This window comes from Pezoporus wallicus, unplaced genomic scaffold (assembly GCF_028554395.1).
Source record: "Pezoporus wallicus isolate ANWC-B61680 ecotype Strahan unplaced genomic scaffold, APGP_CSIRO_Pwel_v1 scaffold_7107, whole genome shotgun sequence".
In the NCBI taxonomy this organism is placed as follows: domain Eukaryota; kingdom Metazoa; phylum Chordata; class Aves; order Psittaciformes; family Psittacidae; genus Pezoporus; species Pezoporus wallicus.
In genome coordinates this window covers 187,471-201,168 of record NW_026642114.1, presented here as the reverse complement: position 1 = coordinate 201,168, position 13,698 = coordinate 187,471, and the positions used below count along the sequence as shown (strand labels likewise).

Here is a 13,698-nt window from a genome sequence, read left to right as displayed (position 1 = left end):
TTTGATAATCCTCCAGATCATCAGTATATGTTAGTCTGTGGGATGTTCGCAGTTCCCTTTTGTTTTGCTTTACATGCTGAGCAAGGCTGGTGTCTGGTTTAATACAGAGGGTAACTTTTATCACTGCAGGACTCTAAAGCCTCTGTTTTGGATATTTTTGTGTTGTGACTGCTGCCAGTAATCACAGGCAAATCTAGTCTCTGTTGTTCGCCTGTGCTTTTAGCCCAGCCTCAGTACGCACTGTTAATTGAACCCACTGCAGTGATGTGGCTCAGATCCTGTTATCGCTTTCCAGCCTGTTCCTGATCCATCCACCTGCTACCAGCCCTGCTGGACCTGGCTTCTCAGGCCTGCCATGGCATGGTTCTGATTAGCACGTGTCTGACCCTGGCCACGCTCCTGCCCGTGGATGAACATTGGTGCTGCTTGCCAGGGTCCCTCATGTGCTGTGGGGATGGGTCATGGTTCCCCTGCTTCCGTTCCCATTGTGGGCGAGAGCTGAGAAGAATTCAACCATTGGGACTGCTCCAAAATATCCTGCTCAGTAGATTGGGAAGTACTGAAGCCAACTGTCTGCCAGGTCCCATGCTGGCAGGTGGGACCCAGCTCCTCTGTGCGCTCCTGTTTTGGCCCTGTTTCTAGTTTAATGCCAAACTCGTACAGGAGGAGCACAAGCAAACCTCCACGGGGTGCCAGCGGATGCTATAGCGGGGCATGGCCCTGTGCCTGCTATAGGGTGACTGGCTAGGGTCGAGGCTTTGGGGGAGAGGAGCAGTGTGGCGGTCTGTGGTCGGTACGTGGACCTGGGTGGACAGTGGGCCTTGCGCCCAAGGGTCCCAGCACCGAGGCCAGCCTGTCCACGTGCGGGGAGGAGTGCACCCAGACTCTCGGGCGGACAGCAGATGACCGGCGGCTCCAGGCTGCCGGGGGGACCCCGGGAATGCTCCCTGGATGTTGCTGGCCTCTGCCGGTGACCGGCGGGAGGAGGCTCTGGCACTGCGGGGCAGCAGGAAGGGCAAACGGGACCCCACCACAGTGGGTCCGGCTCGCAGCCGCACCGACCAGCTCTGGGCTGGGGCGTGGCACCCCCGCGGAGGCCCCGCCTCCCGCCTAGCGGATGGCACGCATGCGCAGTGAGCCGCCTGTTACCTGTCAGCGGCAGAGAGGCGGCGCGGCGGGATGGAGGGGCTTATCCCGCTTGTCAACCGGCTGCAGGACGCCTTCGCGGCGCTGGGCCAGAGTTGCCTGCTGGACCTACCGCAGATCGCGGTGGTGGGCGGGCAGAGCGCCGGCAAGAGCTCCGTGCTGGAGAACTGCGTCTCCAGGTGAGGCGGGGGGCGCGAGTTTCCCCCTCAGCGGTGCCCTCTCCCCCCGGCCGGCCGCGCGTGCCGTTCCTAACGGTTGTCGTGTCCGTCCTTCCCCGACCCGCTCCTTCCAGCGGTCGCAGAGCCGCGAGCCCGTGGCGGCCGCTGGAGCCTGGGTGCGAACGGGGATGGAAGAGGCGGGGGGGCCCTGGCTCCGTGCCGGACAGGAGTGTTCGGTACGGCCCCTCCGGTGCCGCGGGCGGTGGGGGTGAGGCGGGTCCTGGCGCGGCGCGGGGAAGCCGGCGCCCCTCCTGTGTGAGCGCGTCCGTGTGCCCAGTGCGGGGCTTAACCGCTGTCTAGGGGGGAAAGAAAAGGTGTTTAAAGCCCTAAATCCTAATTCCGGTGGGTGTTCTGGGTCAAGTCGGCTAATGGTTTTCATAGCGCTGCTTACAGTTCGTGCCGTCCTAACGCGCGTATGGGTGTTGGCATCTCTTCTAATGACCGCTGAAAGAAACAAGGGGAAGCCTGGTGATTCAGGTGGTCCCTTCAGCGGTCTCTGAAGATCTCCTGACGTAAACATGAATTTCACGTGCTGCTTCGTAAAGTTCCTGCTGCGTTTGCAGCAAAGAGTGTGCAGGCTCCCAGAGGAAGGTGGTGTTTTCAGAGCGTAGCTGAAGTCGTTAGTCTGCATATAGGATTAAAAAGTGCTGCCATATGTCAGTGACTGGGGAACTTCTGTGCACGGAGATCTTCACTGAAGGTAATGTTAAATGCTGTGTCTCCCCACAACCTAGCCATGTGTCAGACCATAACAGCTCTTGATATACAGTATAATAATACTATGCAGTTGTTCTTCATCTCCACTTCAGAATTTACTCTTACTGTGTTTAATGTCAGTTCCTATGCTTCTTTCTACTTAAAGGCTGATATTGTCAGTACTGCCAGTCTCTGAAGTTTAGAAATCACAAGTGAGATTCTCAGAAATCACTGTTGGCCATTGAATTATTACAGGTTTGGGTTTTTTTAAACAGGTGTTTTAGAAGTATTACTGCAGCCTTTTGGCTTTTTAATATATGTGTCCAAGAAGCTGTGCAAACCATGTGTGCTGAGGAGGAAAGGCATCTTCATCTTTCTTGTCAATTAGGGTATTTTGGTCCCTGTGACAAACCCTTGTCTGGAGTGACATCCAACAGCAGGTGCTGTGGGTTGATGTTTTTCTCTAGATCCAGCTGTTCTGTAGTGCTCCCAGATGCTTGTTATTGCTCCCCTGCGAGAGGGATCTGCTCCATCTGATCTGCAGGTGGAGAGGATCACTCCTGTCTCTGCTGTCTGAATATGCCTAGCTTGGTTGAAAGGTGAAAATGAACAGTTTATACCAATCCAGACCATTTGGACAAGAAGCTCGAACCAGCTGCATGAGTGAGATGTGGACATTTCTAGGAAGAATTATGAAGGAAAGCAAAGGGCAGTGACTTTTTTCACCCACGCAGCCTGGGGACACTCCAAGAGTCTTTTCAGAGAAGAGCTTACAGACTACTGTGAAGCACCAGGGTGTCTCTTGTCACACAGGATCTGGAATTTGGATTCTTTCAACCCCATCTCAGAGTTTACCTTATTGTTTCATGCAGTAACTTCTTGAGATACAGATACTACAGATCTGTAGTACCTCCCTACTTTCAAGCTTGGAGCTTATTGCAAATGTGACATTAGAATGCATGACTTCAAACCCATTTAATGAGATTTCAGCAACTATGTTTTACTTATGCCTTTTCTCCAGGCTGAGTATGTGTGGTCAGCAGATGTGTACTTGCTAAGCTGTGAGAAGCCTTAGAGCCAGATTAATAAATATCCATGAGGTCTGAAGATCATTTTGCTTGTCAGAGCAGCAGACAAAATTGTCTGTGGCTCTTTTTAGTAAGCAGTAGGATGTTCCTGTTTTCATGGGATAATGAAGCTGTTCTCTGCAAACACAAAGTTTATTGCATTTTCATCTCTCTTAATATTGCTTATAGAGGTAGCATGCGTTATAGAGATGTTATGCTCATTTCTATTTGGTAGTGGTACATTGCATGATATGTCATTAACCACAGGGCGAACACTAGCTAATAGTAACACAGCTTTGAAATTCACATCAAAATAAAATAGTCCTACCATTGCACTGGTTTGAGTGTTAATTCAGATGGCTTTTTGTTTTGGGATTTCAGTTCTGTGATTTGGTTTTTTTGGGGAGGGTTTCTTCTCCCACTTTTTCCCAGTTTACAGAGAGACATTCAGGATCTCCTGTCTTCAGGAACAGTTATAATTGGTAAGAGAAAGGCATGCTATCCTCCATGTGGAGGGCAGGTGATGATGAAGGTGATGATGGCTGATAACCTGAGTATTTGTTAGTGGAGCTTTAGTGGGGTTAGTAAGGTTCTTCTTAGCTCTGGGGTACAATTGTTATTCTCTGCTGCCTGTAGTTACTAAACCATTGTGCCTTTTTCAGTCCTTCATGGGGACTTTGGTTGTGCAAGCATGACTTCTTTCTGCTTGGACACAGGAAACGTATTTTCTAGCTTGCAGGTGGTATCAGAGTTGCAGCTTATTTATGGAGCCTAACTGCTCGGGAAACATGTTAGTATATATTGTGTTACCCGCCATCTAGTGAATGCATTAGAAAGGTTGTGAAGGATCTGGCCTGGCAGATGGTTCTGGAAGTGGGATCCAAGTCCTGTTGTTTTTAAAGCTGCTGAATGACACACATCCATGACTGCCACCATGGTAGCACCAAGCCTTAAGCCTTGTTTAGGTGCATATGGCATCCTTAATTACTAACAACAGTCAGTGGATATGTTTGGATTAGATTGCATGTTTGATACACATCGACGCTGGTGTTGCATGAGGATGAATTCTCTGTGTTTGCCTGCTGTGGCAATAGTGGCACCCAGAGCTGTTTGTGTCATTCTAGATTGGCTTGGAACAAGGCTGGAATGGGACAGTGTCAAATTTCCCAATGTAGCCGTTATTGTTACTATTTGGATTAGTATCTGCTCAGGCATTTGGAGAGTTTGCTTTTCACTTATTGCTCCTCTGTATGTAAGGAGACCTTTTCTTTTGGTAGTCAAGGACTGTATTTGAAGGTTTTCCTCTGAAGTTTCTTGTTATATTTAGGTGGAAACAGAGATTCCAGAGAGCACCTGAGGACAATAGTAATTTCCATTTATGGGTCAGACCTTCATGTGTTCCTAACTAGAGCTCATGGCACTTATTTAAGGAAATGGTATTGTCTGGAGAGCAAATGTTCTTGCTTGCTGCTCTTTGTAATAGAAGTACATGTGCCTTAAAATACTGAGCCGGTGTTTGAAGCAAAGGAGCTAGTGCAATCTTCTGTTAGAAGCTGGTGGGAGAGAGATTCAAAAGAGCAAAGGGGAGTCAAACATCTAATCCAACAGATTGCCACTGGGAGATGGGCACTTTGCCTGGGCTTACATTTTTTGCTACAGATGAGTACACGACCATGACCTTAGGTGTTGTTTGTACTTATTAAACATCTTGCTTTTGATGATAATAGGGTTACTTAAAAGAAAAGGAATGGCAGGAAGCAACCCCTGGAAACTGTATTTGGAGAGAAAGCATTTCCTATTATTTCATACATCCAAATGGGCTTTTAAGATAACTAAAGGCACAGATGGCAAGCTACCTTGTCAGGGCCTCTTTCTCTAGATTTGAATCAGAACCCTATTTTGTTCTTACAAATAATGAGAAATTAATAACTAGATTTCAATGCTCTTTACTTCCTTCCCTGCTTAATATAATATAAACTGCATGTGGCCAAATAATTGTTTTATAAGAGACATGAACTCTTGATTACGAGCCTGTCAGTCACAATCAAACAAGCACTTTTGTTTAAGAGCCTGAGGTCTGGTTTTGTGATACAGCTTTGCAGTTTTTTGATCTGAGGCACTTTTGATAATTTTACGGTTGCTGCATGTTGTACAGCTATTTATTATGACATATGTACTTTTTTTCCCCCCAAATTATGATTCTTTGTGTGCTCAGCTCTTTTGCATTTTTTTTTTTTTTTTTTTTTGCTCGAGATGGCAGTTGTGAAAAGACTATGTTGAATCATTAGGAGAAGAGAAAGGACTTTAAATCTGGCTGCTGAGGCAGAGAATTTCTCCAAAAAAAGTAGACACATACTTAGATTGCATGCTTCCTGGGGGAGATAAAATTGTGGATATTTTATTCTTTTAGTTACTAATTACTGACAGCAAAACTTCTTTACAGAGAATTCTCTTGTGTGAAACAGGCATGAAAAAGCTAAGTAGTCAGAGACACAAAATAAAATGTGGTGCTATCTATACTTTTAATCTTAAGGATCTTCTGGAAATGAGAATCAGCCGCTCCTTTTCCTGACTAATTAAGCCTTTGTACAGCTGTATTGAGTGTATTAGTGTAGTTATCAAAGTACTCTGGTGCACTGAAAGCAAGAATTGTTTCTGGGTATTCCATGAGACAGTGGCTCATTAAGGTTTCTTCCCCAAATACCTTTTTACATTTAGAAGTTGCAGAACAAACCTGGCCATTTTGATGAGGTACAGTTTTTTGTATCCTGGCCTAGTTTTTTCCTTAAATGTAACTCCTTTGTGGATTTTAAGTTATTTTTTCTAAACATTTTTATTGCTTTAATGAACACAAGTTTAGTATTTGAGACCTAGACTTCAGAAAAACCTCAAAACCCTGCCAAAAGAAACCTGCAAAAAACCCCAGTCTGGTCTTGAGTGCCTTCTGAGAAATCAGTGATACAAATTCAGTGGCAGTTATTACTGGAAGTTCAATCCATCAGGGTACTAACGGTGCCTGCACACCTCTGATGACTTTTAAAAAGTGAATAGTCACCTAGTGAGAGGTCTGTCTTTGTTGTTTTTTTTTTATATATTTTTATTTTTTTTTTATTCAGATCATATGTATGCACTTAACTTTATCTCAACTTTTCCTGATTCTTAATATAAAGACACATCAGATTGTCTGACTCTGAACTCTTGTATAACGTTATGTATCCTGATACTGGCTGCCTTTAGGAAGGAACTCACTCTTGTGATTTTGTAGTATTGAAACAACAAATAACAAGCACCTTTGCTGTCTTGCAGTTTCTTGATGGACATTCATTGTGCAAATGTTTCAAGTTTACATTATTTTTCTTTGTAGATGAAATAGAAAACAAGGCTTTCCAGTTTAGATAAATATGATTGTTTGGACATTCACCTGTGAACATAGGGAGTGATGCTGCTATGGATTGCAGCAGAGAAATAGAAGTATAAGCATTGTTCTCTTCTCTGTACTGAGTTGCTGTGTGACCTCAGTTATTTAAACATTGCCTGCATTTGTATCCACATTTATATACCTAGAGTCTTTACTGTTAACTGTATGTAGGTTTTACATTTTAATTCCTTTATTTTCAAGTTGCTCCTATTTCAAAAGAAAACGTTAGCGTATAATCTTAAAATTTGCTGGTTTTAGGTTGTGCCTTTAACAGCTTATTCATTGAAGGGGATCGTGTTTGTGGTTTGCTATCCGTCAGTTGATCAGTGAGCGAATTGGTATTTTTTAAGTATTCATGGGCTTCTTAAACAGTGTCTGCTTAGATGCAAGCATGGAGGGGCAGAAGCCATTTTTATCTTTTTTTTTTCCTTTCTTTTTTTTTTAAAAAAAGTGCATTTTCTAGTAAACCAGAAGCATGTAAACTCAACTTACTTGCTGAGCTTCTGTGTAATGGGTTACTGGGAATCCTTTTAATGCTGTGTGCCTGCAGTGTAAAGGCTGTAGTAGTGTAAATATGCTGAGAACAGGAAATCAGTATTATTTAACTGTGACCTTGCATCTTTTTCTTCAGCAAGTTGCACTGAGATGAACAAGGCAGCATTATTGAACTAGAGAGGAGCAAAACCCCGTTTAACTGCACGCTGGGCTTTGATGTACTGCCAAGTACTGTTGTCTGTGATAGCCTCTGGGATGCAAATGATACTATAGCTGTAGATAAGAGAGGATTTCAACTGAAGTGTCTAGCGATAATGTCAGCTTTTATAATTTGTATGTAGAAGTCAAGCTTTTAATTCAATACCTAGCATGGTATTTCTGCATCCTAGTTCCTGTGCAAAATCACCAAGATATCATTCTTCAGGTATGCAGGAGACTTACTATTTGCTGTAATACAGCTGGGCTTCCACCCTCGTAGATGGTATGATCGAAGCTAGATTACCCTTATGTGTTTGGTATTTTGTTTACTACGTACAGTGCAGATGCCTAAAAAATGTACACATATATTAAGAGATGCTTAGCTGTAGAGGATGCTCTAAAATGATCTGTGTAACTCACCTGCAGAGAATAGGCAAGACTCTGGGTGGCAAGCACGACAACAACTGTAAGACATCTCTAGCCTCTGCTGCACAGCAGCAGATAAAACGGGCTGTGTTCCAGATCTATCCAGCAGCCAAGCTGGAAGCTGCTGAAGAAATTTTAGCATAATCCATTAGAGGCAGTGTTGTGCACTTGTGTGCTCACCTGTTATTTTGTTCAGGTTCTAAACAAATGTTGACGGAAGATCCCCAATGTCTGTCAGATCTGGGAAATAGGCTGGAAAGAATTACAAGTCTCTGCTGAGACCTCCAGCATTATGACTTTGCTAGTGTTCCTATGTTAGCAACATAAAACTTTTTTTTTTTGGTCAGGCTTTTAGTATAAAAGTTTCTCATGGTAATAATTCAGTTTCTGGTGAACAGGGAGATGGGAGATCATGGCTGATATTAAATTTAAGTATTTAGCTAAACAGATTTTATGTTGTTATGGACAGGGTATTCGTTTGCTCATACTAGAGGCTCAAAGCAGGATAAATGGGCAGGTAAAGAAGAATAAAATGTCTACAGAAGTGAAGTTATTTGAGAGACTTGGACAACTTGTTTTGGAAACATCCCCCTTCCATGTGTAGTTGTCTTTCTGTCTATAAATTCAGGCTGCCTTTAACTACAGTTCCCATTGTGTATACATTCTGAGGGGAGTAGAATAATTGAATCCAGTTACATTTCAGTTGTACAAAATAATCTGAAATGGCTTGTATTGTACCAAGAAAGGTAACCATACAGTTTTATACCTTGTCCACCACATGAGAGATAAAGATACTTTCACAGTGCTTCTGAAAAGGCAAAACTTTTTGGACTTGATTAGGATGTGGCATAGCTGATTGTATCCTATTATCGCTGTTTAAAGAGTCTGCATTGATAGATCTGAGTTCAGAACAGTGTGATTTGGGAAGAAGGGCAGGAGCTTATATTTTCTAGGTTTTTGACAACTGCACTGAAATGTGCGATATGTAATAGTTTTGTCATGACAGAGTATCCAGAGGTGAATTACTGGCTGAAATACAAGTAACTACATAGTAGCTAAGTTCATGTAGCCGACGCCTGCAGTGTTTGGGGCACATTTTCTGATCCTTGCAATCAGATTTTTATTTCTTTTTCCTTCCTGTTTGTATCAGATTATATTATAAAGGAAAACCTCTTACTCAAATATTTTCTGAACGAACATTTTTAATAGTATTTGGCAGCTGTGATTGAAAAAACCCAAAGCAACCTCTATTTAGAACATTGACAACAATTTAAAGTGAGTAAAGAATTTTTGTTCATTTCTTGTATTGAGGTACAAAATCTTGCTCCATTAGTATTCATCCTGAGGCTGGATGGGCTTTCATGCACCAACATCCTATGCAAATGAGTCCTTTCCTAAGAGCAAATATATCTGATTAGGGAGAATACAGTTGTCTGCAAAGTCTGCTTTCATCTTTTCAATACAAAAATTCTGAGAATTGTTGGGTGGCTTTTTCTTGTGTTTTGTGGTTTCTCCCCCTCCTTCCCTGTTTGGAATTGTTGGAGAGCACTGTTGAACAGGAAATAGCAGAAGCTTTCGTGAAATCTTAAGAGAGAGAGAGGAAAAAGGGCATTTTCACAAATGGAATTAGGATGATGCAGCAAAGTTTTGGATGCCTGCCAGGGAAGACAGATGCCTCCTGCATACAGTGGCTTGCCGACGAGACTGCACATTGGCAGCTTCCCGATATGTTAATACAGCAAACCTACAGCCTGAGCATAATCGCTGCAAACAGAGCACTGTTCATCTTACCACTTCTGTGCTTTTTGCCTGGCAAGTTTTCATAGCCGCATATGGCAAGTTTTCAGTCCTATAAACATTAATTATTGAGACTTTAAAGCTTTCTATCATGTAAAATCTGTGGGTTTTAGTACTAGGAAGTACGTTTTCTTTCCTTGCTTCAGTGAATGGGCTTGCCTTTTTCTTTGCAGAAATGCAATGTGAACTGCTGTCAAAATATGATTTGGGTTGCTAATAATAGTCTGTGCCTTCTCAGACTTCGTTCAAATGTCCCCTACTTTGGGAGACCTGTTGACTCCAGTCACCTTTAATGCAAGACTTCACCACTAGGACTAGAGTAATTTCTGGTCTTGATTTTTCTAATAGACGTATAATGTTTACTTTAATGGAGGAGATGTACTAATTTCTGGCTGCTTGTTGAGCATAAATGCTGCGGCTACTTACAGGAAACATCTTCCGGATACAAGAGAAGTATGACAGTGATTTCTAAACCTGCTCTGTCTCCAGGCTTCTGCATGAAGATGAAATCTCAAGCTTTGCTTTCTTGCTTTAATGTGCTGAAGTGTTGTCACTGAACTTAGTTGTTACGGAGGTGCCTAGCTAGTGTGACTGAAATCCTTTGCCATCTTATTTGGAGTTTAAGGGCTTTTCAAAAATATATTTCTCATCTTTAGAGTCAATGCTCACCATATTCCTGTGGCTAGGTTTGTTCGGGTGGATTTTTTTGTACTATTCCCCTCTAGATTTTTGTATAATTGATCTCGACTCATAAAGGAATGAAGGAAGTGAGATCCAAGGAGATATTTTAGGTTGCTAGGTTATGCTGTATATGAGTTTCAAGATTTTAAAATCTTTATTCCACTTGTGTGCTTACCTGAAAGTGATGGATAATTGGGGTGCTAGTTCTTTGGCTGTAGAATTCCGGTTGTTCAGCAGTGGTGATGAAGGATGCCACTGGTTTGGAAAATGGCTTTTCAAAGATGCCAAGTTTATCCACCCTGTTTGAAAAAACAAAAATAGTAAATGGCTGTAGCATGTCTAGATACTTAGTTTCTCACCCCTAAAGACATACCCCAACTGCGTGGGCTGCAATGTGTAATTACTACTGCTGGGCATTGGACTGCATCTTGGTTCAGCAGGTTAATTAAAATCATATTTCAGTTGAAGGAAGATTTTCCTTGAAAGAATGGATTATGAAAACTGAGACCAAACTTTATCAGAGAATTTGAACTAAGCACTAAAATGTCATGATAAGGATGCCAGCATCTTTGCTGTGTGGCTTACAAAAAGCCCTGGAAAAACTGGTATTAAGCTTTAGGAGCTAATGTATCCATTTATCACTAAAAATCCACAACCTCCTAATGTATGTAGCTTGCCTAGTAGGCCTAATTAAGATAGGTATCATTGACCTTCAAGAAAGAGATTTAATTATTTTCTACATCTTCATGTGAGCCCCGTTATGTAAGGCTGAGATTTTGCAGCTGTTGAACAAAGCTGTGGGAGATTCTTGATTGACACACATTGTGCCAAAACAAAAAACGTTTACTCTTCTGAAACTAATGAAGGGAGGTGAGGGATCAAGTGGTGACTAATAATAAGAATTGGTCTCTGTGCTTTGAGCTAATGGAGAACAGCGTACATAGCTAAATGTCAGTGTGATATAGAAAGTGATAGATTCTACTGTATTGCTGGGGGAAAAAAAAAGGGTATGTGGCTGAGACCACATGCCATAACACAGAGATAGTGCTTTAAAGCTTTTGAGACTTCTTGAAAACATGTCCTGGGGTTATCTCTGTACTGTCATTTGGAGGAATTGTGCTTCCAAAGCTACTAAGAAAGATAAATACAGTGAGGTCTAGTGTCAGTGATGACAAACATCCTCTGAGAAAGTATTTCACTCAACACTACAAATTTAATTCCTAAGAAAGCCTCTGTTTAAATACAAAGTACATTTTCTATCACTTGGACATACCTTGGTTTGTAATGAACAAAAGTGTGTGAAGGGTCTACTGCTGGGTCTTCTGTTGTGTTGGTGAGCGCAGGAGCAAGAGCAGGTGAGACAGAGTGAATGCATCTGCCAAAATAGGTCTTAAGATACATATTTTCAGCATTAAGAGTTCTTTGGTTACGAATTGACTGGTTTTGGTTATGGGTTTTGAAAAACGAAGCAGAGGAAAGAAGTTAGAAATCAATGTCTCTCTTCTTCAGGCTTACACTGGACCATGCTTTCCTTCTTGTGGTTTTGTTTTTTTTTTTGTTTTTTTTTTTTTCTTTTTTTCTGGTACTTTGCTTTAAGATTAAATATGATAAATGCAAGAAAAAGGAAAGCCTTTTGTAGTACTTCTGTACAGTGTACTTTTGTCGTAGAACTTGGAGATGCTTGGCTGTATCGGCATGTGTAAGTGCTCACTGTGAAACAGTGTATTCTGTTGCACAAGATATGGCCATTCATCAGCCAGTGTGAGCCACAAGAGCTTCCAGTGTGCCAGGCTGGAATTGTATGAAACAATAAACACTGTGTTGGAAAAAAGCCCAGGAAAACTGTTGGCTTTGGGCATAGTTGCTTCCTATTGCAATGGAAGCTGCAGTGCAGTCCTTGTCAAATCTTGGGAATAAAGGCCTTTCTGTAAGTGAGGGAAGGTTAGGGTTTTGGGATGAACTTTGGTTTAGTGGAAAAACTTTTATAAGTAACATTACCATTGTTTGGCAGAATGATATAGGTGGGTTGTTTGTGCCCTTCTATAAGGCAATTATGGCTCCTGTTCCAAGCCTGTCTTGTTTCTACCCTTTGTGAAAAACATGGAGGCTTTAGAGGGACTTCTGGGGTTTTTGTTTGTTTGTTTGTTTGTTTTTTCCTGACAAATCGTCACTGTCAGTCTTATTTGTTCCTAGCTCTTCAATTAACGCAGTTACTGTGTAATCAGTGGCATTTCCTCCATTATTTGATTTCCTGGATCCCCATGTCTTTTATATGAATTAAATATATTAGTATTGAAGTAAATTAATCATCATTTATTCTGTATAATACTGGCCATGTAACTGATCTAAGCGCAGAACATAATACTAGATGGCAAAATAAAGCAGATTTAAGTTACACATTTTGAAACCATGTTTAAGTGGTGATGTATCATTGTTCTTCACACAAACTGGGGATTCTTCTGGTTTGCTTCTTTTTTTGTGCCCCCTTTTTTTTTTCATTTCTTTTTTTTTTTTTTCCTTTTATAATATAATAAATACTGCTAGTATGCTAGAGAGATCCTAAATGAAAACATTTTCCCTACCTGGAAATTCTGTTTTCAGTATGGTTGGTACGCTGGAGGGAAGGAATGCCTTCCAGAGGGACCACGACACGCTTGTGAGGTGGCTCATGCCAATCTTATGAAGTTTAACCAAGCCAGGTGCAAGGTCCTACACCTGGATCAGGGCAATCCCAGGCACACCTACAGGTTGGCCAGAGAAGAGATTCAGAGCAGCCCTGTGGAGAAGGACTTGGGGGTGCTGGTCGATGAAAAAATGTACATGAGCTGGCTGCAGTGTGTGCTCGCAGCCCAGAAAGCCAACTGTATCCTGGGCTGCATCAAAAGGAGCATGACCAGCAGGTCGAAGGAGGTGATCCTGCCCCTCTACTCTGCTCTTGTGAGACCTCACCTGGAGTATTGTGTGCAGTTCTGGTGTCCTCAACATAAAAAGGACATGGAACTGTTGGAACAAGTCCAGAGAAGGGCCACGAGGATGATCAGGGGAGCGGAGCACCTCCCATATGAAGACAGGCTGAGAAAGTTGGGGTTGTTCAGCCTGGAGAAGAGAAGGCTGCGTGGAGACCTCATAGCAGCCTTCCAGTATCTGAAGGGGGCCTGCAAGGATGCTGGGGAGGGACTCTTCATTAGGGACTGTAGTGATAGGATCAAGGAGTAATGGGTTAAAACTTAAACAGGGGAAGTTTAGACTGGATATAAGGAGGAAGTTCTTTACTGTCATGGTGGTGAGGCACTGGAACAGGTTGCCCAAGGAAGTTGTGAATGCTCCATCCCTGGCAGAGTTCAAGTGCAGGTTTGACAGAGCCTTGGGTGACATGGTTTAGTGTGAGATGTCCCTGCCCATGGCTTGGGGGTTGGAACTAGATGATCTTAAGGTCCTTTCCAACCCTAACTATTCTATGATTCTATGATTCTGTGTTGTGCAGTAAGACATGAGTAATTTTATAGCTTTTAGGGTAAAAATCGTTTGGCCCTGAAAATATTTCGCTCTTGAAAAT

General features: G+C 42.6%; 1 protein-coding gene across 5 annotated transcripts in view; it reads left to right on the top strand.

Annotated features, from left to right (window-relative positions):
• The first annotated feature begins 1,108 nt into the window (after positions 1–1,108).
• DNM3 (dynamin 3) overlaps positions 1,109–13,698 on the top strand; it is a 180,383-nt gene continuing 167,793 nt past the window's right edge. For all 5 annotated transcript variants that reach the window (XM_057427464.1, XM_057427467.1, XM_057427466.1 and 2 more), the window contains exon 1: positions 1,109–1,325. In XM_057427464.1, coding sequence (XP_057283447.1) covers positions 1,180–1,325 — 146 coding nt within the window. In that variant the 5' untranslated portion in view covers positions 1,109–1,179. The remainder of the gene's footprint in view (positions 1,326–13,698) is intronic.